Source organism: Alternaria postmessia (assembly GCF_024291825.1).
Source record: "Alternaria postmessia strain BMP 2775 chromosome Unknown scaffold_76, whole genome shotgun sequence".
NCBI classification, from domain to species: Eukaryota; Fungi; Ascomycota; class Dothideomycetes; order Pleosporales; family Pleosporaceae; genus Alternaria; species Alternaria postmessia.
In genome coordinates, this window is record NW_026260149.1 from 1 (window position 1) to 24,134 (window position 24,134).

Here is a 24,134-nt window from a genome sequence, read left to right on the forward strand (position 1 = left end):
CAGCCTCACGAGAGGCGTTTTGAGTTGGGGTAGGTAGAGCCATAAGTGATTTGAGGTCGTAGGTTGCGCAAAGTTGGTGGGGTGGCTCACTCGCTTGCCTGGCTCACTCGCTTGCCAACCATGTTAAGCGAAGATGTCCTTCGATTTTTCGAAGTGATACCTACAACAAGCACATCCGCTTTTCCCGGAGACGTACAGGGACCATCCAAAACGGTCTACAACCCGTCAAAGAGATAACGTGCACATCCATCGGTCCTTCCGAAACCGTACTGACCGCATTTTCTGCGCTACCTGCTGGCAGGTGATCCACTTCCCCACTGTCAATCCTTCCATGATGCAATCGGAACAACGTCTGGTGATAATTGGCCAGTCTTCATCCGATAAACTACCCGTTAACCATTTGGCCCGGGTCCAGGAAGGGCGGATGCCGGCCATGTGGGATGAGGCAGGTACCGACCGGAACCATAAGTCATTCATGCCCTTGCATACAACGGCTTCACTTGGTATGCAGGCCTTCTAGATCAGGCACGAACAACATAGAGTGACGGTTGGGTATGCGCACATCTTTCAATATGGACTGAGCCTCAAGCATGCGCTTGAGGTTGATGCGACAAGGCCTGAGCTCTTGCATGCGTGAGTCGAATCAAGATTCAATCGAGTCGAATCGAATCGAATCGAATCTATCAACCCAATCTTCACTGCCTCAGTATGTCTGTGCCTCAGCCCAAGCCCAAGATCTTTTTTAGGATTGAGAGTCTGCATCTGAAGTCTCTGCCCATGTCTGCACATCGGTTGACCTGCTACACACCACTAGCTCGTACTGATTGGTAGCCAGGCGCATCTTGCGCGACATGCGGTGTAACATCCATGTCCCTCCTTCATTGAACCATCATCTCTTCTTTGACGCACTCTGCATGACTGCCAAGCTCCCGCTAACGATAGCTTCCGCTGTGATTGCCGGGTCTGCCACAGGATTGTGTCGATAGGCCTTCGTATACGGCGTCTAATCTCCAGCTAACGACCCTGCATACTTCCTTCACATCTAGCGTACAGGGTGGATCGCCTGATCAACGTCTCCCGCTTACAGCGAATCACGCCAGATGTCGCTAATGCTGCATCTTACCCGGACTGGACGCGAAGAAACTATCTGCGAGCCTTCTGTCAGCCTCAGAAGAGCGGTCGATAGACGCATCTCTGACGAGACAACAAAGCCCTTGCGTGGATGTTCTCGAAACCCTGCATACATGGCATGCAAGTGGACAGACGAACCTTCAGCGACCCGAGCAAACTTGTTGGTGGAATGTCGGTAGTGCCTGCCAATCATGATCAGCCCTTCAGTCATGTGATCTTCCAGACTCAGCTTATCAACGCCAAAGGTGCCCAAGTGAACTGTGCGACCTCAGATTTCCCGCCTTCTAGAACGACAATGTTTAGTGAGCCATGAGTTCCAGCTTGACAATGCAGCTGCATGTTTCTCTCAATGTGAGATGACGTTCTTTGTCCCTTTCTCCCGCATCCGGTACCCCACGTGTATATGCGTATGTCACATCGCTTGCTTCGCCTCCACACCTTTTTGTCCCCAACCATGAGGTCCAACACACCATCTCAGCTCTGCAGCGTGCCGACACTGCTATTCTTACTACCACCTGGTGAATGGCGTGAGTGATATCGCCATGCACAGACATGACTTGAAAAGAGCGCGAATGTGATTTGGGGGCTGAGAGATGTGATGTGAGTAGTGCTTGAGAATCGGACGCAGATCTGTTGCGGGACGGATATCCAAGGTCTTGTAGCGGTATTGGTCCTGTATCGTGATTATGGCGGCAAGCCCGTGCGAACTCCGACCTACGGTGGCTCCGAGAACCAGCTGAACCGAGAGGTTCACACGTCGAGTTTGCGTATTCTATAATGCCGATCAGAATTCTCCACGGGATGTCTCAAGATCCCTCAGCACCAGCGAGTTTTCACTCGCTGGTGCACCTTCTTGGGTTGTCCGAATACGCCTTGCCCATTTATCCTTGAGCAACGCATCAGCGACAGTGTCGATATATCACGTCGTTTTTGCAACGATCGGAAACACACCTTTGCAGGCGTTACAAATAGCTTATCATGTGATCAATATCGTAGTTCGTGTCTTCTCCGCGTAGCCTGATGAGCACATTTGATGCTTGATGAGTAGATTTGGTGCATCTTCCCGACGTGCTAACACTTCTCTGAACTGCTCTGATCGATACAGACCACATGTATCCACAGACGTCATGTCCTAACTTGGGATCGACCTTTTTTTCTTCGGGCAGAAGTAAGGTTGCAAGTTATCATTAATTTCTCTCCACTCGTGTCCAGAGGTTTTCCTCCCTTCTAGTTCTACTCACACACAAGAAACAGCTTCGTAGACCGGCGCAGTCGGCGTGAACTATTTGGGTAGGAGTTCACCTCGCAGTATGGCACCGGTCCAGGGTATTCCATCTGGCAGCTAAAAAGACGAAAGCGGCAACGATGTGGATCAGGCTAGACCGGGCCTTGCAGTTACAGAGGCAGAGAGTGAGGAGACTGCCTCAGTACAACAGAGTGGTATCTGAAGACCCGCAACGGCAGATCTTTGGAGCTCGGCTTCTCTACGTTCACAGCCAGGAAGGGTTACCCAAAGCGCGATTGCCCTTTAACCCTAGCGTGATCACTGTGATGACGTCCAGGGATTTTGCTTAACATGAGAATGCACCGGAGCGATTGAGAGGAAGCAGGTGAAAAGGTAAGGAGGCGCTCAAGTCTGGCGGCAGTCCAACGATTTGGAATCTTGAGATTTGGATGCATTTGCACTACCTTCTTCAGAATCAGCGTTAGCTCTGAGTCTTGAGAGCATTTACAGCCACTCACGCGTTTCGAAAGATACTTGCAAGTCTCGTATAGCTGCTAGCTCATACGACTTCGGTGCCGTCTTCGAGTCGCAGCAAGGATGCGGTGAAGTTCACCACTGAGATTGTTTCCTACCACCGTCCTCTGCCTCTGCCACGATCGCGCCAGTCATCTTCACCTCGCCCTCTTCCTCCTCTTCCAAAGCCTGGCTCTCGCTCTGGCGGCGCTTCGCCTCTCCTCCATTCACCAAATGGTACGCCTCTACCTAGTCTCCCGTCATCAAATCTACCTCCACCTCCTCTGCCCCCTCTGCCAAACCCACCATAGTCGCCTCTTCCACCGAAACCGTTCTCGCGCCCCCGCCCGTATTGTCCTGGAGGTCCCCTGCCCGGTCCAGATAGTGGCGGAGGGGCAGCTGGTACACTGCCGTCGGGCAGCGGCGGGAGTATGGCACATGCTACATAGTCGCCTATCATAAACCTGACATCCGCCAATGTCTTGTCTGGGTCACCATCGAGTTGCTTGAGAGCCTCTGCAGCACTTTCGCCGTCGGCACCTTCCATGTCGGTGTCCTCATTCCGTGATGGCGCGCCTACAATGACCGAGCCTATGTCTCGCGATATGAAGCGTCCTGGTGCGTCTGGCCGGTTGGAGCCTTGGATGTCTGGGTAGACGAGTCGAAATGCGATACGCGATCCAGTATACGGTTGTGGTAGTAATGTCGGAACTGCGCTGAGAAGTAGCGTGCATAGTTCGCGCAGACTACAGCTCTGCCATGTGTAGATTTGAACGTTTCTTGGAAGGCGTGGTAGTGCTGGGTCAAACTCGTCTAGCCTTTGGTTCGTCAGGCGAACAGTCGGTTTGAATGAGCGAATAGACACAGAAACACATACCTGTTAAATGAGCCCTGCTTGAAGAAGAGGCGCAAAAGGAAGGGCGTTGTTGTTTGACGATCAATCTTCGCAGGAGCAGCCATGGCGAGCTATGCAGCCTTGTGAGCAGTTAGGATGACGGATATAGCAGGATGTTCGCGATGATTCTGCGACAAAGTCGTGGGAATTTCGTGACAGTGTGACGTCAGGCGCGGGATGCGGAAGTATTGTTGGAGAGTTTGGGTGAAGGAGCGCGACGCGGAGAGCTCCCACTAGCGCCATCCTTCGGCAAGTACCCTGCAGCCCAGGTGAATGCCCAGGTCGCAACCGTCACTCACCCATCCTCGACACGTCAAATCACACCGCACACGGAGCATCACAATCGCAAACATGGACTTCGCAAAGCTGATGTCCGCTCACATCAAGAAGGGCAAAGATACAGCCTCGCCTGCCGAGTCAACCGAGAAAAAGTACCTGAAGCGCAGCGAGATCGAAGCGCAACGGCAAGCTGCATACGTCGCGGAGCAAGAAGCTGCCGAGAAGGCGCGGCGAGAGCGGCTGGAGAAGAAGCGCAAAGCTGAGGAGGACGAGGCTGAAAGAGAAGCTGAGCGCCGGGAAAAGCGAATGCGCATGGCCGAAGAATCAAGACGTATAAGAGAAGAAGAGGAAGAGGCAGAGGAAAGGCAGCGGCGAAGGCGACTAGGGCTCCCTGATCTTCCGCCCAAGAACAAGGAGGGCGAAGGAGATGGCACACCGGTACCCGAAGAGGAAGACATCGAAGACGAAGAGCTGGTCGCAAGGCTGAGAGCCCTCGATGAACCAGCACGACTGTTTGGCGAGACACACAAACAACGTCTCAAGCGATACAAGAAGCGCGTGGGCGCGGACAGCCTCGCAGCCATCATGACTGACGGTCCGATACCCACAACACTACAACTAGTACCCGAGAAGGACATGAAGGTCAATCTCCAGGTACCCAAGGACAAGCAAGGCCGTGAGTTCCTCTTCAGGCAACTAGCGAGCTACTTTACCATGGTGCTGAAAGAATGGGATCTCACGCTCCTACGTCGAGATGCCGAAGTCAAAGAGAGTTACCAAGGAAAACAAGCCTATGCTGCTATGGTGCAAGCACGTGAAAACATGCGACCCTTGTTCAAGAAGCTAGAAAAGTTCGATCTTCCAGACAGCATCGTCGAACCCGTTGTAGAGATTGTGCACGCTGCACAGGAGCGAAGATACGTCGACGCGAATGATGGATATTTACGTCTTAGTATTGGTAAGGCGGCATGGCCCATCGGTGTCACCATGGTGGGCATTCACGAGAGAAGTGCGCGAGAAAAGCTGCATGAAAGCGATAAGAACGCGGCACATATCATGAGTGACGAAATGACCAGGAAGTATCTGCAGAGCATCAAACGATGTTTGAGCTTTGCGCAGACCAGATGGCCGCCAACCGATCAGTTGCAGCTTATGGGTTAAGACAACATGTAAAATCACTAAACATCCATAGGCCAATACAATCAACCAGTACATTTCCTTGCCCCGTACGCGAAACTTCACTTGGTTATTTTCATCTCGAATTTTTACAAGCAGCAATGGAGCGTCACTGCTGTAGTGGAGTCGCTCTTTCCTCGTCGCGTGTCCACGTGCGGGGCAAAAGCAGAGCTTGACCTCACCAATCACCTTTTGCCTCCATCTGCACCATCGGCATTCAATTCATCTCACTCCCTTAAACCAACATTAACTCGTCGTTTATACAAGCTACTTTGAGATTCTGTCACGCAACTTTCTTCACGATGCACGAAGTCGTGACTTTACAGTTCGGCAAGCAAAGTAACTACCTGGGCACTCACTTTTGGAATACACAGGTAAGTCGCGAGATCTTGGCATTTCATCAATCACCACTCCCGCGAACCGGTTTCATAGCGCACTGACTTCTAGCGCTGGAAACATCGAGCTCGCACACTCTTTCACATACATTGCTTCCTCTTGCGCCCACTGTTCTGGTCACCTCACATATCTGTCTCATGATCCATTATGCCAAACTGCTCATTACGCTTAACCTGACATCCTCATAGGAGTCCTACTTCACATATCCACCTGAGACAGAGTCGCCTGTCAACCATGATGTACTTTTCAGGCCAGGTGTTGCTCCAGATGGATCCGATACTTTCACACCAAGAACGCTCATATACGACCTCAAAGGTGCTTTTGGCAGTATGAGAAAAATCAATGCGCTGTACGAGGCCGAGGACGACAGGAGTATATTAGACCAGAACGGGGTTTGGCCATCCAAGCCTATTGTCCAGCGCGCAGCCGAGACTATTCCACAGTCCGCCTACCAGGAGCACCTTGATGCCGGCCTGGATCCTCCCCCACTCAGTGCATCGTCTGTCCGGTACTGGTCTGACTACAGCCGTGTCTACTATCATCCAAAATCGATCGTTCAATTGTCTGAGTTTGATGTAAACGACAAGCTCATGCCTTTTGAGAGTTGGGATGTAGGCATGGAACTGTTCGAGAAGCTTGAGAGGGAGGTCGACTTAGTCGATAGGGATCTGCGGCCATTCGTTGAAGAATGCGATGGTATCCAGGGACTGCAAATCTTCACGGGTGTTGACGACGCTTGGGGAGGCTGGACGTCAGGTTGGCTAGAGAGATTGAGGGACGAGTACGGAAAGTTGAGTATCTGGACCTGGGGCTTGGGTGACCACGGCGCCAATACTACGACTCCTCGGGTAGGTCATTGTTCAACATCGCAATACAGCGAATTACTAAAACACTTTAGGAAAAACGTTTGCAACAAATCACGAATTCAGCACGATCGCTCCACGTGCTTGGCGAGCAGTCATCAGTATATGTGCCAATGTCGAATAGTCCCGCCAAATTACCAGGTTACTTGTCAGTTGACACCACGTCGCCCTGGCACATTGCAGCTTTGCAAGTCGTCGGTCTGGAGAGCATGACCATATCTTCACGATTGAGAGCATCTTTGGGCGGACGAGGCACGCTCCAGGATCTGGAAAACACCATCAACAGTACAGGAAAACGACGCATAGCAAAACTCGAGATGAGTTTGGCAGATCCAGACGTTTTGTCAGCTAAAGCTTTGGACGAAGTCGAACAAGCAGAAAAAGTCGGTTCCATGACGTCGAGGCAGACTAGTGAAAGTGACGATCGACTAAGTAATTTTGATATTGATACCTTCAGTCGCGAATATAGGACGGTTACCAAGAAAGGAAAGAAAGAACACGTTTTTGGACGGGCAGAGGCTTCTCGTGGGGAGTGGGTTCTGTCTCAAGATAACGAACGTGATCCTCATGACAGGTTCGACAGTGGACCAGCATTGCAGAGGTGAGTATCTGCGTTTTGTACTACACTATGCTTTGTCGCGATTGGACGGGTCTGCAACTGTTTGATCCCCTCTTGTGGCTGCGACGTTGATGTTACGTTCACTGCATGGTCAGGGTGAGACGCCGGAATTCGAACGTATGCTAATGCGATCCAGGTTTGCTGCACCACTACTATTTCCTCTACTTGACAGCTTTCCTCGGTCGATACTGGACGTAGGGTCCGATCACTCCACTAAGCTCGCCGTGCACACTGGACTCACGACAAGTACCGCTGTTGCTGATCAGATCCGAGCAGTGGAGCAAATCGTCAAGCGGATGACGGGCATCGAAGAAAAAGAAACACTCTGTAACGGCTTACAAGTTCTTGCAGAGGAGTACGATGAAGGCTGGGATAGCGGTACAGAAAGCGATGATGACGATTAGTCGAGCTGTACTAGACTTGGCGTGCTTTTACAGATCTGGTGCACAGCGTCTTCGTGGAAAATACAGCGCGTCTGCCACCAGCGTCAATGTACACAGCGTATGTGATCAGTCAGCCACACCAGTTCAATCTACCATGTCGGTTGTCAGTCACACGATTGCTAGGCAACACAACGTATGAGACCACCTGCACTATCCATGTGGATTCGTCAAAGTACGACTCAGGGCTATGGAAGAACTGTCAATCATCGAGCAACCCCAAGATCTGACGGATGTCGAGGTGCTGCTAGTTGTAACTGGAGAAACTGAGGGACGAAAAAAGGGTTTCATCAACCTCAACCTACGAAGGATCTTTGGACAATATTCCCGTGCTGATATCAGATTGTGTCACTCGTCACACATCGTGCTTCGATACTTCTAGGACTCCAAGCAAGGGTCGATCGACAGGACAACAGATAGCATGTTCCACACTCTTAGCAACTGTTTCGTGATCGCAATCTAGAACCAGGATTGGCTTAAAGCGAGGTCATGATCTGCTGGTGGACCAACAGGAGATCTGATGGTATTGATAAAATTCGTTTTTCCTACGCTTGTGCAGGGTGGTGGAGCTTTCCGTTCGACCGTTGTGCGTACGCAGGTATTACGGCCGCTTGCGCGAAGCGCCAGTGAGCAGCGATGCCGGAGTACGCGGCAGGTCTTGTTCGTCCTACCAGCAGAACTAATTTCAAGTGTGCTGCGATCCTCGCAGCCCACTCCCAAACGGCGGCTGCAGCTGCAGGAATCATGGCCGACTTTCAAGCTGACGCGTGATTAAATCTTCACGAGGACAGGAAAGGGAACTTCAAGCCACAAAAGTATCACGATCGTGCTCTGCAAGACTGCAGGTACTGGTTGGAGCCATGCGGGGTAACGGAGGCAAGCGAACGTTACGCCAGCCTGCTGGGACACTACCAGTCTCCAGGGAGTCCACCAACCGCGTTGCGCTGAGGCTTTCACGATATAGTAACTCACTGGTTTTCAATACATGTATCTGCAGCCACGGTCTTAGCTACTAACAGTGGCTGGTTCAAACAGTCAAAACTATTGAGACTGGCTACGCTGTTCCCACGGGTGGCATGAACACGGGAAACAGTCCGCGCAATGCACATGTCTTCTTGCCGCATCTGAGTACTTCCCGTATGCGAAGGAGCGAGGATCTTAGTTCGCGCAGTTCCAGGCTCAGCAGAAGTTGGGAAATTGTGTGGCGGGATCCTTGTCACCGAGCGCAAATTTCCACTTTACAGTCTCTGAACAACAAGGGAAAGGAACTTTGTTTTTCGCTATATTGCTCAACACCGATATCAGCAGTGTCTAGATATTCGATTGGCGGCACTGTTCTACGGAGTCTCACCATCCATGCACAGCCCGTGGCTCGCGAGAGATGAACCCACAATGCCTTAACGGCACTTACTCCGCGCAATGCAGGTTAATTGCCTAGATCCGGACTTGTATTATGATCTTTATCTCACCGAATGGTACCAAACAATATGAAGACACGGTTTGGAGGCCAGTATTACAGCGCTCGGTTTGTGCAGCTGGGGAGCTATGCCGTTTCTAGACTGCGTGATGTCACTGCCAGTTAGTCTTTGTTATGGTGGCTGGAGTACAGCTGTAAGCCCCAACTTTCAACGCTGCCAACCCTATATTGGACGCCGTTTTCTTCCAAGGCTTACTGTACGGACTATTTTGGTAAGCTTCATGCACCTCGATAGAACTTGGTGTAGCCGTGGGCTGACCACGGAAAGTGTTGGCCGGTTGCTAGGGCAAATTTGGCCAGCGAGCGTTGCTAGACATGTCTCACACTCTGAAGGAGCCTCATTCCATGGTATGATCGACGTTACAACCATGATGGACTTGTGGAGACTTTGAACTAAATTCCGTTCGCATGATTGTGGAGAACGACTTCGGTGCCCCTCAACCGTCGTGCGTGGATGTGACCCTGTTGTGGCTTTTTACGGGTATGGCAAAGCAGAAGGCTGGTAGACTGCGGAGATCCCGCCTCTCCTAATGAGTATATTAAGTATCTCCTTCTTCTCTGTCTTATCTGTCGTGCCATTCAAGTTCTACTAAGTCTTCGAACACTTCTACAGCAGCTCTTTCGCTACGGTTGCTTTGTTACTTCAATTCCGCACCTCCGACTTGATCAACTTTGATACAAACAGAAAATCCCCATCCAAAGCAAAATGAGATACTCTTTCGCGATGATGGCCCTTGTGGGCGCTGTGTACGCTGCTCCCCATGGCGGAGGTAGCTACGGCGGACACAAGGGATATGGCGGATCCTGGGGCGGAGAGTCCAAGGGCGTAGAGTCTAGCGGAGAGTGGAGTGGTGAGAGCGGCGGAGAGTCTGGTGGCGAGTACGGCGGCGAGTACGGCGCATCTACCGGTGGCTATGCTATGCCGTCTTCTGTAAGTCGTCACCGAGATCGCCAATTGTTCGATCGTCAAGTTCTGACAATACACAGGCCGGATACGATGTTCCTTCATCCTCCGAGACCCCAGCGATCTCCAGTGGATATGGCGGACCCCCTCCCGAGGCGTCCAGCACTCCTTGCGATGAGGAAAGCAGCAGCATCCCAGAGGTCTCGAGTACTGTCCCTCCTGTCGTATCCTCATCAACTTACACTCCGCCTGTCGTCACCTCCACCTACACTCCCCCGGTGGTTACTTCAACCTATATTCCTCCTGTTGAATCCTCCAGCACACCCTGTGAGGAGACCAGCACCCCTCCTGTCGTTACATCGACCTACACTCCCCCAGTTGTAACTTCTACCTACACTCCTCCAGTTGTTACCTCAACTTATACTCCACCGGTGGAATCATCCAGCACGCCATGTGATGAGACAAGCACTCCTCCTGTTGTCACATCTACATACACGCCTCCGGTTGTCACCTCCACCTACACTCCTCCTGTTGAGTCCTCCAGCACACCCTGTGAAGAGACCAGCACCCCTCCGGTTATTACATCTACCTACACTCCCCCAGTTGTGACTTCTACCTACACTCCTCCGGTCGAATACTCCAGCACCCCATGCCCAGATACAGAGACTGTTACCGTGCCGCCCCTCAGCTCGACTCCCGAGGTCTCTACTACTACCATCGCAGTCCCCCCACCAAGCTCTACACCAGAAGTTCCTGAATCATCGTCCACTCCTTGCCCGGAGACTGAGACCGTCACGGTGCCACCTCCAAGCTCAACTCCCTACGTGCCAGAGGAGACGACCATCTACTCTACCATCGTAGTCCCGCCACCAAGCTCCATGCCCGAGGTGCCAGAGTCGTCGTCTACTCCTTGCCCCGAGTCTAGCACGACCATCGTTGTCCCTCCCCCTAGCTCGACACCTGAAGTTCCAGAGGAGTCATCGACACCTTGCCCTGACACTACTACCACTATTGTTGTACCCGGACCCTCCACCTACCCTGTGGTTCCTCCTGTCATTACCGAGTCTGTCCCCGTTCCCGAGGTATCTACCACTATCATCGTTCCCCCAGTATCTTCCTACTACGCTCCTCCTCCTCCTCCTCCTGTTATCACGGAATCTGTCCCCATTCCTGAGGCATCTACCAGTGTTGTCGTTCCCGGTCCGTCATCCTCTTACAAGGCCACTCCTCCTGCCTCGTCATCCACCGGACACGTTTCTTCGGCTACCACCCCCGGCTATCCTGAGTACACTGGTGCCGCCAGCTCCACCAAGCCCCTCGCTGCCTTCATGGCTGGTGCCGCTGCTCTCGCTTACTTCGTCTAAGCAGTTGATCATTGTCCACCTCACCCCCGAAAATCTTTTGTACAAGATGTACAAAAGCACACTTCTCACCTTCCTTACTCTCTTTTATTGCAAGACTTTACCCAAACCCCTTTTTTAATCCCCTACTCAACAACACGGCACAGGCATATGGAAGATAGACGGGTTGAACACTTCGACATCCCTTTGTAATCTTTAATGACCCCCTTCTCTTCTTTTCGGTGGCGTGGCCGGACTATGGCGATTATGTTACATATTCTGGCCATGAGCATTTTCATTGCGTGGTATCGGCTAGCATTTATACAGTGTCCTGCGATACGCACTGCGCGGTACGGCTTGGGGTAAATCAACTGATGAAGCAATGAAGGTGGCCTTTTGCTTTAGTAATCTAGATAGCTCGGGCGGTTGGAGTAGTAATCTATAATGAGGTCCACCAGCTTCTGAACGAATATACTTGAGTGACTGACTTGTATAACATACTGCTTTGCAGTGTCAGCACGCTATGAATGATTATGTTTGCAACCTACAATACTTTGAAATTTATGGTCATACCGGACCATATATGAATGTATGGTCTACGTTAACCTAATCACATACATGGTGTCTATGTTTTATATTGCTGTAGACGGCAATAGGCTTGATAACTACACAAGTAGTTTGCTTTGTGAATATGGTATACCCCGCCATTAAAGTTTTCACAGAGGTCAATATCGTGGTTGGTGTGGTCACCGTCCGACCCCCATTCAAAGACACCCACAACAGCAAAAAAAGAAGGAATTCCATCAGTATATATCCTCAAAAAGCAAAAAGAAAGGCTGTAATGGTCACTACGAGGGTCGAACTCGCGACCTTGGCGTTATTAGCACCACGCTCTAACCAACTGAGCTAAGCGACCAAGTTATTGGAGTTGTGGAAAAAAAATTTAAATTATATTGGTGGGCACATTTGATGCACCAGCTGCTCATCTGAACCTTTGACTAGTTCGTAAAATCCTTCTTTGGTGCATTACCTTCTTCCTTTCCACTTCCATACTTTCGAACATGTTCCTTGTTGGCGCCCTTATCTTGCTCGAATTCTTTGAGCTCGGGCGTGTCCATGTGCTTTACCACGTTGTCCGCCTGCCACTTCTTGAAACTGAAACCCACTCCTTCATGACTGTAATCTTTGTCGTTTGCCTGGTCTTTGTGATACTTGATCTGCATAAATTGGCTGTCCTTGGTCGCAGGATCCAGACTAAGCGTTACCAAACCGGTAATGGTAGCTGTCTTGGGAATCAGACGGAAGGTCCAGGACTGCTTGTTTTTGAACTGGATGATATCGTCGTCGGAACGGATTACTTGGTAAGATTCATTGATTGAAGCGTTGAAGAGTTTGGGAAGGGCGAACCATTGACCGGCCATTTTGTAGCGGTCGTTTGCGTAGACGAACTGGTCATCGTAGACACAGTCTGGTGTATAACGTTTTACTCGTTGAATAGTGGGCTGACAGGAGTACAGGGCGATGATCTGTGGGTGTCATTAGCTTTCTCCTTTTGAGGGTGATGATGCGAAGGTATATGCTCATACATCGTCGACTAATGCTTGCCTTTGTGGGCTCAATTTGATGCTCTTGCTCGGATCTGGCTCATAGTCCTCACTTGTAGCCGTTTGCCTGGGCTCAAACTGCTCGCCTGGCGCATCGCTCGTCTTCGGAAATCCCGAGTTCGCGCTACTCACGATATCCCCCGTCGCCTGTCCGCTGGCTGAAGTCGACATTTCTGCTCTTTGCTGTCCGGCTGCTAGTCGTGGAGGTGGATTGTTGCCAGTAGGGTTGGCCTTTTGTTCCGCGTTCCAAAGTTGTACGGTGAATGCCTTTTGTGGATGCTTGAGAGCGGGTTTGCTAAGAAAGTCCTTGAGGCCTGTTGAAAGAAGTTTGGAGCGAGAGCCACTGGTTGCTGCAGGCATTGAATTTGGGTTGTCGGGAGCGGAATCCATAGATGCGGTTGTTTATTATATATGCGCAGCCCTAACTTGACGCGTGCATACGTGAAGGTAAGATGACGACAGTGTTAGTTGGTGGTGCTAGATGCGGAGTCGATGATTCATGGGATCGGGGATCGGGAGATTCAGATGTTCACGCGGGCGGATTGCTGTTAGATAAAGGATGGGGGGTTGGGACGCCGTGACCTCCATCTTGTAAAAGTCGAGACCAGGGGTTTGGGGCAGATTTGTGGAGAAGAGTTGCGTATGCCATGGGATTTGGTTGTTTCGAGGGGTGCGGGTAGGGCTGATCGGCATCATTCGGGTGTTACGGCATGACGTATTCCAGGTTGCTTCTTTGGGCAACTTTTGACAGCGTGGATTGGTGTTAGCGTGTATACCCTCCTGTTGCCTGTGAGTCTTGGATCCTTCTGTGTAGAATTAATGACGAATAAAGGTAATATGTTAACCAATAGTCTCTTTAGACTACTGGTTGGACCCTTCCCGCTCGGCAGGCATGTGAAAGTGGATATCCTCGCGTAAGTACATGAAGGCCCAAAAGGTACGCCCAAGGAGTGGAAGGAGCGATGGAATGAGTCGGCTGCAGTGTAATTGGAAATCAATAAAGGATCTAAGTCTTTACAAGTGGATAAGCGAAAACATGAATACTGAGAAGCGTGACTACATCTTTACAGCTTGCTGTCGTTCTGCTTAAGCCGAACGAGGCCCTAGTCAAGTTAGCATAGCTGATTGCATGTGTGAATAGCAAAGTTCTTACCTCTTGTACACAGCTCGCAATGAGTGTGCCGTCTTGGGTGTACATCCTCTGGAAGACAAGTCCACGGCCGTCACCAGCCCAGGGTGTCTCCATCTCGGTGAAGATCCACTCGTCAGCCCGGAAGCTGCGAGGGTTGTGGAAGTAGATGGTGTGGTCAAGACTGACCATCATGCCAATCTCAGGCGGCGCGTCAGTGTCCTTTGACCGGTCTTCGCCATTCTTTATACGCTGGATGCGCTGGATATCTGCCTCGTCGACAAACTTCTGGCGCTTCAGCTCAGCGTCATCCATCTCCAGCAGTGTCTTGAGCACGTCTTCGTCAATGCTAGACTTTGCGGCACTCTTGCGTTGTGTGGAATAGCGCCATAACTTGTGGGTGCGCGCGATGGTGCCGATGAAGTAGCTGTCAGACATGTAGGCAATAGCAGAGAGATGGGCTTCGTGGCCGCCGGCGGGGGAGATGCGACCGCGTGCCTTCACCCACTGTCGGCACTTCTTGGTGTGAGGCTTATCGGAGTCGTCTGGACGGGGTTAGACTGGGCAAGTTGGGACTGACATGTGAAAGTACTTGCCGTTCTCGATTGGCATTCTCTGACTCTGGAAGGGGCTGTGGCCGCTGGGATGTTCCATGTCGTCCATGCCCTCGTTGGGACCCGGTACGTCTGCCATGGGAGTGACGTGCTCGACCTTTTTTGCTCCTCCGCTGTTCTGGCGCACGAAACTCATAGTAGTTGTGAAGATGACCTTTCCGCGTTGTCGCGCCTGGACGGTCCTCGTGGCAAACGACTTTCCCGATCGCACCCTCTCTACATGGTATATGATGGGTATCTCTGCGTTGCCAGCAAGCACAAAGTAGCAGTGCATGGAATGTACAGTGAAGTCAGGGTCAACCGTCTTCTGGGCTGCACTCAGCGTCTGGGCGATGGCGGCGCCTCCGAAGATGCCGCGCGCACCAGGTGGATGCCATAGCGGACGCGTGTTGGTGAAGAGATTGGGGTCGATGTCGGACAACTGGGTCAGTTCGAGGACATTTTCGATCTCGGATTGCGAATGGTCGACGGGCGGAGGGCGGATGAGGGTAGCCATGGTATGGTATGAATATGTTAGTAGCGGAGAGAGGCAGGAGTATCACATATATGTGAAGAGCGGTGTTTGAGATTACTGGACACTCGGTCGCGTTCCGGCGCAGCGTGCAACATCCTCGAGCCGAGGCACAACGCGCACGCCCATGGCCACGCCCACATGGTCGCAGCAGCAGCGTACAGGGGCGGCGACGACGGCTGACTAAGACGGCCACTTGGGCGCTCTGGGGTAAAACGTCATACTGTATGGCCGGTGGTGGCCTGCGCGTACCTGACTTGTCTCAAGCCAATGTGGGATTCCAGGCACTCGACGACAGGGTCTGTTCCAACCATTGGTCTTCCTTTTGGCCATTCTTCACGCGCGCATTCCCCTTGACTGCCCTCCGCGTCGCCTCCACGCGCCTCGTATCATTATAGTGACATGTCGCCGATTGCCACTGTATAATCTCCACAGCATCCGCTCCATCTCTACTGCCGCCGGAAGACAGACAGCGAAGGAGAGACACCATGGCGGAGACGAATCCGGAGCTGCGGGCCAAGCTGCAGGAGCTGGACCACGAACTCGAGGAGGGCGACATCACACAGAAGGGGTTGGTTGTCGCATTCGCATCCCTCCCCACGTGCGCTAACCCGTCGCAGGTATGAGAAGCGGAAGACGGTGCTGCTGTCACAGTACCTGGGCCCCGAATTTGCGGCGCAATTGCAGAACGACGTGCGCCATCAGAGCTTAGCCCAGAGCGATGGCTCAGGTTCCCGCAGCGCATCGCTCGCCGCCCTCTCTGCCCCAAACCCGAACCCAAGCCCAAACCCACTCCAACCGCCGCATATTGAACTCCCACGACCCGACTCGTACCATGACAGCTCCGCCACGGGCACCATGGGCTCCTCCATGGGCCACTATGCCAGCTCCTCGACGAGCACCGCCGGCAACTCCCAGTACATGGCATACCCACCGAGCCAGGTAGGCCGTTTCCAAGAGAAGCAGCTGGGCCTACGCACCACGTCACTGCAGCGCAACGCCTCTCAACTGTCCCAGGGGAGTGAGACCTTCATACCGCGCCCACAGACACCCGAATACAACTACTCGCGCGAGCCGACCATGATGGGCAACTATGCCTTCAACCCAGACACCCAGCAGGGCTTTGAGAACGGATATGGCTCACCGGGAGAGGCTAGCAGGAGGAGCACGATGCTGGATGTGAACCAGGGCTATTTCTCCGACTTCACAGGACAGCAGATGCAGGACCAGCGCGACTCGTATGGTGGACCGAACCGCTACTCCACAGGCGACGCCTTCTCTCCAACTGCTGCGATACCACCGCCCATGATGAACCCGAGCGACCTTCCCATCGGTGCTGCAGACACAATGCTGCCACTAGAACCTCGAGACCTGCCCTTCGACGTCTACGACCCTCACAACCACAACATCAAAATGTCCAAGTTCGACAACATCGGCGCTGTATTGCGCTATCGCGCTCGCACACAGCCGAGGACCACTGCCTTCTGGGTCTTGGATGCAAAGGGCAAGGAAACGGCTTCCATCACTTGGGAGAAAGTGGCCAGTCGTGCTGAAAAGGTAGCCAAAGTCATTAGGGATAAGAGCAACCTGTATCGTGGCGATCGCGTAGCGCTCGTGTACAGAGACACGGAGATTATCGAATTCGTCGTGGCTTTGATGGGATGCTTCATCGCAGGCGTTGTAGCGGTACCCATCAATAGCGTCGATGATTATCAGAAACTCATCCTCCTCTTGACCACAACTCAGGCACATCTTGCACTGACCACAGACAACAACCTCAAGGCCTTCCATCGTGACATTAGTCAGAACCGTCTGAAGTGGCCGAGCGGAGTCGAGTGGTGGAAAACCAACGAGTTTGGAAGCTACCACCCCAAGAAGCATGACGACACCCCGGCCTTGCAAGTACCCGAAGTAGCATACATCGAGTTCTCGCGCGCGCCAACCGGCGACTTGCGCGGTGTCGTACTGAGTCACCGCACCATCATGCACCAGATGGCTTGTATCAGCGCCATGGTTAGCACAATACCTGCCAACCACCAAAGTCAGGACACTTTCAACGGCAACCTACGAGATTCATCCGGCAAATTCGTCGCGCCAGTACAGAGCAGAACGCCGACTGAAGTCATTCTTTCCTACCTCGATCCGCGCGAAAGCGCTGGTCTCATCCTTAGTGTCCTATTTGCCGTCTACGGCGGTCACACCACAGTTTGGTTGGAAACACCGACAATGGAGACGCCAGGTCTATACGCACATCTCATCACCAAGTACAAGTCGAACATCCTGATCGCCGACTATCCGGGCCTCAAACGCGCAGCGTACAACTATCAGCAGGATCCCATGGCTACGCGGAATTTCAAGAAGAACACCGAACCCAACTTTGGCTCAGTCAAGATCTGCCTGATCGACACACTCACTGTTGATTGCGAATTCCACGAGATTCTTGGAGATCGTTACTTTAGACCTCTGAGGAATCCCAGAGCACGAGAGCTCATTGCGCCTATGCTATGCTTGCCCGAGCACGGTGGTATGATAATCTCAGTACGCGACTGGTTGGGTGGTGAAGAGCGTATGGGATGTCCGTTAAGCATAGCACCGGAAGAGTCGGATGGTGAGGATGAGGCCGAGGACAAGGGCGCGGCAGCCAATGGTTATTCCAGTCTCATCGGAGGCGGCACCACGAACAACACCAAGGAGAAGAAAAAGAAGAGTCCAACCGAGTTGACCGAAATATTGCTAGATAAGGAAGCACTGAAGCTGAACGAAGTTGTTGTTTTGGCCATTGGAGAGGAAGTGAGCAAGCGTGTCAACGAACCCGGCACTATGAGAGTCGGTGCTTTTGGCTACCCGATACCAGACGCGACGCTGGCCGTCGTTGATCCGGAGACTAATCTTTTGTGTTCACCCTATTCCATAGGAGAGATCTGGGTAGACTCGCCATCATTGTCCGGAGGGTTTTGGCAGCTGCAGAAGCACACTGAGACTATTTTCCACGCTCGGCCATATCGTTTCGTAGAGGGCAGCCCAACCCCGCAACTACTCGAACTGGAGTTTCTACGCACTGGACTGCTCGGATGCGTGGTAGAAGGCAAAATCTTCGTATTAGGCCTGTACGAGGACCGGATTAGGCAGCGCGTTGAATGGGTAGAGCACGGTCAGCTAGAAGCCGAACATAGGTATTTCTTCGTGCAGCATCTTGTCACCAGCATTATGAAAGCTGTTCCAAAGATTTACGACTGGTAAGTGCTATCGAATCTCTGGGTAATCAACCTAACATTGCGCAGCTCGTCTTTCGATTCCTATGTCAACGGCGAATACTTACCAATCATCCTTATCGAGACACAAGCCGCATCAACTGCTCCCACAAATCCAGGCGGGCCACCACAACAACTTGACATTCCTTTCCTAGACTCTCTTTCTGAGCGATGTATGGAGGTACTGTATCAAGAACACCACCTTCGGGTGTATTGTGTGATGATCACTGCACCGAACACACTCCCGCGAGTCATCAAGAACGGTCGACGAGAAATTGGAAACATGCTTTGCCGGAGAGAGTTTGACAATGGCTCGCTACCCTGCGTTCACGTCAAGTTTGGCGTCGAGAGGTCGGTCCAGAATATTGCGCTAGGTGATGATCCTGCTGGCGGCATGTGGTCTTACGAGGCGTCGATGGCACGCCAGCAGTTCCTGATGCTTCAAGATAAGCAGTACTCCGGAGTGGATCACAGGGAAGTCGTTATTGACGACAGAACGTCGACGCCGCTCAACCAATTTTCCAACATTCATGACCTTATGCAATGGCGTGTACAACGACAAGCTGAAGAGCTCGCCTACTGCACTGTAGATGGTCGAGGTAAAGAGGGCAAAGGCGTCAACTGGAAGAAGTTCGACCAGAAGGTCGCAGGTGTCGCCATGTACCTGAAGAACAAGGTCAAGGTTCAGACTGGTGACCACCTGCTCTTGATGTACACCCACTCGGAAGACTTTGTCTATGCCGTACACGCGTGTTTCGTCCTTGGAGCCGTGTGTATACCCATGGCACCAATCGACCAGAACAGGCTAAATGAAGACGCGCCCGCACTACTACATATCATTGCCGACTTCAAGGTCAAGGCTATACTCGTCAATGCTGACGTAGACCACTTGATGAAGGTCAAGCAAGTATCGCAGCACATCAAACAGTCAGCCGTTATTCTCAAGATCAACGTACCGAATACCTATAACACCACAAAACCACCTAAGCAGTCTAGTGGTTGCCGCGATCTTAAGCTCACAATACGACCTGCTTGGATACAATCTGGTTTCCCTGTTCTAGTATGGACATACTGGACACCTGACCAGAGACGCATAGCTGTGCAGTTAGGTCACAGCCAAATCATGGCGCTGTGCAAAGTTCAGAAAGAAACGTGCCAGATGACGAGCACACGGCCCGTCCTTGGATGTGTTCGTAGCACGATCGGTCTTGGCTTCATACACACCTGTGTTATGGGTATCTTCCTCGCAGCGCCAACTTACCTTGTGTCACCTGTCGATTTTGCGCAAAACCCGAACATCCTCTTCCAGACCATGTCGAGATACAAGATCAAGGACGCGTATGCGACCAGCCAAATGCTGGACCACGCTATTGCACGAGGTGCTGGCAAGAACATGGCTCTGCACGAGCTCAAGAATCTCATGATCGCGACTGACGGTCGGCCACGCGTAGACGTTTGTAAGTGTTGCGATCCTGTATAAGCATCTGAAATCTAATTCTTGATAGACCAGCGTGTGCGAGTACACTTCTCGCCAGCAAGTCTGGACCGAACGGCAATCAATACCGTTTACTCACACGTACTGAATCCTATGGTCGCATCGCGGTCATACATGTGCATCGAACCCATAGAACTACATCTCGACGTCGGTGCCCTTCGAAGAGGTCTCATCATGCCTGTCGACCCAGACACGGAACCTGGTGCTCTCTTAGTCCAGGACTCGGGTATGGTACCAGTTAGTACACAAATCTCAATCGTGAACCCAGAGACCAACCAGCTTTGTCTGGTCGGCGAGTATGGCGAGATTTGGGTGCAGTCCGAAGCGAACGCGCATAGCTTCTACGGCTCGAAGGAACGGTTGGATGCAGAACGCTTCAATGGCAGGACTGTCGACGGAGACCCGAACGTGCGATACGTTCGCACTGGAGAACTAGGGTTTCTACACAATGTTACACGACCGATTGGCCCCAACGGTGCGCCAGTTGACATGCAAGTTCTGTTTGTTCTGGGCAGCATTGGCGATACGTTTGAAGTCAACGGTCTTAATCATTTCTCAATGGACATTGAGCAGTCTGTAGAGCGCTGCCACCGGAATATTGTTCCTGGAGGATGGTTCGTATTCTCCGCCTACTTTCCCTTGATCACACTTACTGACCATCTGCAGCGCCGTTTTCCAAGCAGGTGGCCTTGTCGTCATCGTTGTGGAGATTTTCCGTCGCAACTTCCTCGCAAGCATGGTCCCTGTCATCGTAAATGCCATCTTGAACGAACACCAACTCGTTATCGATATCGTGTCCTTCGTGCAGAAGGGTGACTTCCACAGGTCTCGTCTTGGCGAGAAGCAAAGAGGCAAAATCCTAGCGGGCTGGGTAACGAGGAAGATGCGTACAATTGCGCAATACAGTATTCGTGATCCAAATGGCTCGGACGCGCAAATGATCAGTGAAGAGCCTGGCGCAGGACGTGCCAGTATGAGCGGAAGCATGCTTGGTATGGGCAGAATGGGACCAGCAAGTCTAAAGGCAAGCTCGACTCGAGCACCAAGCTTGCTCGGCATGACAGCGACAATGAATAGTCTCTCGTTATCGCAACAGCAGCAGCAACAACAACAGCAACAATTACAACCAGGACAACAGTACTATCAAAGCATCCCCGAAAACCCACCACCCAGCCAGAATCAAGGCGTCGAACTTCACGACCCTAGCGATCGCACACCAACAGATAACCGCATGTCCTTCCTCCCCAATCTCCAGGCGCAACAAGGTGGTCCAATGGATTATTCGCCTGTTGATCGACTTGGTCCTTTCAATGATGAAGGGCACCAGCACCAACCTGGTAACTACCAAAACGCATACCATCCACAACAACAGCAGTATCAATCTAGCGGTAGCGGTCTAAGTGGTCAGGTACCTGATGTGCTCCGTCCCGGTCCTGCAGATGAGGCAAACCAGAGCGGGACGTGGAATGGAAGAGAGTTTTACAGTGATAGCACGCCGTATCACTCTTACGATAACACATCACCAGACCCGAATATGCAGCAGCAAAACCAACAAACATGGACGATGGACTCCCAACAACATAGCCAGGGATATGATCCCGGATATAGTGAAGAAGTAACGAGATATGTTAGTCACGGTTCGTACGATAGTAGAGCCGGTGGTGCAGGAGGTGGTGGCGGCGGATTGAGAGTAGCAAACCGCGACTCTACGGCGAGTGAGAGTGAGGATGATAGTTGGAAGAGGGATGTTCTAGCTCAAATGAATTTCGCTGGCGGGCCTGGTGGCCCACCTGGGGGGAACCATGCGCAATAGTTGGGATGAGAGATTTATCGCGTCGGCAGCAACTTGGGTAAACGAGTGGCATGTAGTTAGTGGTCTTGTCGTAGTTGTAGCTCATGTGAAATGATACTGGTTATGAGATAGCATACCTGATGTGGGGCAAGTACATCAAAATGTTCTGGCAACCGCCTGACGCGGATAAAGATAATGGTCTTTTTTTTTTTCTTACACTAAATGGCTAAAGGTGAGGAAGCCAAATGGAAGCTCTTTTCAGCATTTTCCATATTCCTATCCTTTAAACGAACACCAAAGCACCATTCTGGTTGCTAATTCTCTCATCCAGGTTGATCTCCCTCCTATGCCACTGGCCATGATGTTCCAAATCACCCTCCAGCCTCTGTCCACCATCTCTCAACGTCATGTTGCGCGCAGAATTGCCAAAGCCGCCACCTCCACGACTGCTGTTTCCGCCTGGAATACGTAGGTTCTGGCCTGGCCAGATCTGGTCCGCGTTGGCGATGTTGTTGTGGCGAGCGAGCTCTTCGTAGGAACAGTGGGAGAAACGGGAGGCAATGGCACGGAGGGTGTCGCCTTGCTGGACGGTGTAAGTGTTCTCGCCACCGCCGCTGTTGTTGGAGCCTGACCAGCGGAAACTTCCGCCGTCGTTTTCCAGGATGCGGTTCAGGGAGATGGAAGAAGATTGGTAAGAGCCATCTGCTCGGCGGCATTGGGCGTGGAGTGTGTAGTCGCCATGGGCATCGAGCCTGATATCGCGAGATGAATCAGAAAAGTTTCCGCCAAAGTCTCCCGGGGTGCGCTGGTCGTTCGAGCGGTTGCCGGAACCTTGGTGGTGTTGGATTGGGGGAGGACCGCCATGTTGCTGTCCGTACTTTCGTCGGCGCTCCTCCTCCTCTTCATATCGCTTACGGTCTTCCTCTTCTTTCTTCTTCTCCTTGTGCTCGTCCCATTTGTCTTCTACCGCGTCTTGGCCTTTGTGTCCGGCGAATGCTCCCGCGAGCGCTCCGATGACGGTGCCTGCTACGCCGTGGCCAGCTTTTCCGCCTAGAGCATGACCACCATATCCTCCTGCTGCCGCACCAGCAATACCACCCATGATACCGCGGTCACCCTCAGGGTCACCTTCGCCGCCATATTGATTCTGACTGATTGTAGGTGTAACAAGTCAGCGTATGTCTCACATGTAATCCGTACAGATACACTTACTGGCCTTGGTTCAAGGAGTTGCGACCGGAGTTGGATGAGTGGGCTGCAGCAGAAGGAAGCTGCTGGTACTGAGGAGGTGCCGCATCGTAACCTCCTTGTTGACCGTAGCCTTGAGGGCCTCCTTGACCACCGTAGTATTGGCTGGCTAAGCCATGGTGAGATTGTTGTTGGTGAGGAGGAGGCTGCTGATATCCACCACTGCCATTGTAGTCGTTTTGTCCATAACCACCCTGTTGTTGATAGCCTCCTTGCTGCCCGTATCCGCCGCCCTGGTTGTAGCCGGAGCCAGAGCCGTCGTAGCTACCGTAGCCTGACATGATGTTTCCGTGTGTGATAATGAACTTGGATTTCGTCGATTAGGTTACTCTAGGTAGAGTCGTATAGGTTGCACAGTCGAGTTGTAGATCAAGGTTCGATGGGAGAATATAAATAATAAAAGTTGTAGTCAAGGTTCTTACAGCCTTGTCATGTACTTCGGAGAGGCACGACCCCGTCGGCGCCGAAGTAGCACCTTCTTATTTATACACTCTGCCATGACACAAGCCATGTTGCGGTCGCACCTGTACAGCCACATGTCGTCACCGCCACTTTATGCCGTTGCGGCACCATTGTGGGGTTTTTGAGTTGGCCGACTCCACTTCACTACGCGTTTCGACCAATCGCCGACGCGACACGGGTAAGTCGGCGGTCTGACCTGGTCGACTAAGCCACGAACACAGGAAGGAAGACAGCGATTACGTGGACCCTCAAACGATCGAAGTGGGGGAAGTGACGACTGTGTGGGCTTAGAGATGATGTAGAGGTGTCTAGAACGATATCAGCTACCCTGATCTACGGGCTTGGACCCTGGTCCTAGAACATCTCTTTTGCAAGACCAATAAACGCACAGTAGAATTGCACACGCAGGGCGAAAACAACGAGTGAGAACAGTAGAAGATGATGATGAACTTTTTTGGTAGATGGCATACTGTACACAGAGCTACGCTAGAATGTCTAACAAAAACCCAGACAACGCTAACAAATGCATCGCTCATAAAACGCCGGATCAGAGTTTCAAAGAGAGACATGACAAGTATGAGACGAGGACATATGGACAAGAAGTAAATGATTATGAACAAATAGTTACAAGAAGTGAACAACGATGGAGGATAGGAAAGATAGTGTTTTAGTATAGATATATGGGTTGTCGGATGATGTACAATGAACCTGGGTGTGACATGCCCAGGGTGGTCGAGCGTAGCGTCGTGCACGAGGTGGTGCGATGGATG

At 52.0% G+C, this 24,134-nt stretch overlaps 8 protein-coding genes and 1 non-coding gene across 9 annotated transcripts; 4 read left to right on the forward strand and 5 right to left on the reverse strand.

Annotated features, from left to right (window-relative positions):
• Positions 1–2,984: 2,984 nt before the first annotated feature.
• J4E82_008819 (uncharacterized protein) lies at positions 2,985–3,829 on the reverse strand (the record flags this gene model as incomplete). The annotated part of the gene is made up of 2 exons (XM_051735050.1): positions 2,985–3,687; positions 3,747–3,829. 2 exons carry the CDS (start codon positions 3,827–3,829, stop codon positions 2,985–2,987), a joined length of 786 nt encoding a protein of 261 aa, XP_051585147.1.
• Positions 3,830–4,037: 208 nt separating this feature from the next.
• J4E82_008820 (uncharacterized protein) lies at positions 4,038–5,204 on the forward strand (the record flags this gene model as incomplete). Its single annotated transcript, XM_051735051.1, has 1 exon — positions 4,038–5,204. The coding sequence occupies one exon, from the start codon at positions 4,038–4,040 to the stop codon at positions 5,202–5,204; it is 1,167 nt and encodes a 388-aa protein (XP_051585148.1).
• Positions 5,205–5,521: 317 nt separating this feature from the next.
• On the forward strand, positions 5,522–7,501 carry DML1 (mtDNA inheritance, partitioning of the mitochondrial organelle; the record flags this gene model as incomplete). The annotated part of the gene is made up of 4 exons (XM_051735052.1): positions 5,522–5,593; positions 5,804–6,463; positions 6,514–7,079; positions 7,234–7,501. The coding sequence occupies 4 exons, from the start codon at positions 5,522–5,524 to the stop codon at positions 7,499–7,501; spliced, it is 1,566 nt and encodes a 521-aa protein (XP_051585149.1).
• A 2,240-nt stretch (positions 7,502–9,741) lies between these two features.
• Positions 9,742–11,282, forward strand: J4E82_008822 (uncharacterized protein; the record flags this gene model as incomplete). The annotated part of the gene is made up of 2 exons (XM_051735053.1): positions 9,742–9,945; positions 10,002–11,282. The coding sequence occupies 2 exons, from the start codon at positions 9,742–9,744 to the stop codon at positions 11,280–11,282; spliced, it is 1,485 nt and encodes a 494-aa protein (XP_051585150.1).
• An 818-nt stretch (positions 11,283–12,100) lies between these two features.
• J4E82_008823 lies at positions 12,101–12,174 on the reverse strand. The gene has a single exon. It is a non-coding gene; the product is annotated as a tRNA-Ile (tRNA).
• Positions 12,175–12,256: 82 nt separating this feature from the next.
• On the reverse strand, positions 12,257–13,252 carry J4E82_008824 (uncharacterized protein; the record flags this gene model as incomplete). Its single annotated transcript, XM_051735054.1, has 2 exons — positions 12,257–12,784; positions 12,845–13,252. The coding sequence occupies 2 exons, from the start codon at positions 13,250–13,252 to the stop codon at positions 12,257–12,259; spliced, it is 936 nt and encodes a 311-aa protein (XP_051585151.1).
• A 674-nt stretch (positions 13,253–13,926) lies between these two features.
• Positions 13,927–15,101, reverse strand: J4E82_008825 (uncharacterized protein; the record flags this gene model as incomplete). Its single annotated transcript, XM_051735055.1, has 3 exons — positions 13,927–13,965; positions 14,016–14,536; positions 14,588–15,101. 3 exons carry the CDS (start codon positions 15,099–15,101, stop codon positions 13,927–13,929), a joined length of 1,074 nt encoding a protein of 357 aa, XP_051585152.1.
• A 503-nt stretch (positions 15,102–15,604) lies between these two features.
• Positions 15,605–21,675, forward strand: J4E82_008826 (uncharacterized protein; the record flags this gene model as incomplete). Its single annotated transcript, XM_051735056.1, has 5 exons — positions 15,605–15,687; positions 15,737–18,352; positions 18,398–19,824; positions 19,873–20,476; positions 20,529–21,675. The coding sequence occupies 5 exons, from the start codon at positions 15,605–15,607 to the stop codon at positions 21,673–21,675; spliced, it is 5,877 nt and encodes a 1,958-aa protein (XP_051585153.1).
• A 262-nt stretch (positions 21,676–21,937) lies between these two features.
• On the reverse strand, positions 21,938–23,183 carry J4E82_008827 (uncharacterized protein; the record flags this gene model as incomplete). Its single annotated transcript, XM_051735057.1, has 2 exons — positions 21,938–22,805; positions 22,867–23,183. The coding sequence occupies 2 exons, from the start codon at positions 23,181–23,183 to the stop codon at positions 21,938–21,940; spliced, it is 1,185 nt and encodes a 394-aa protein (XP_051585154.1).
• Positions 23,184–24,134: the final 951 nt, after the last annotated feature.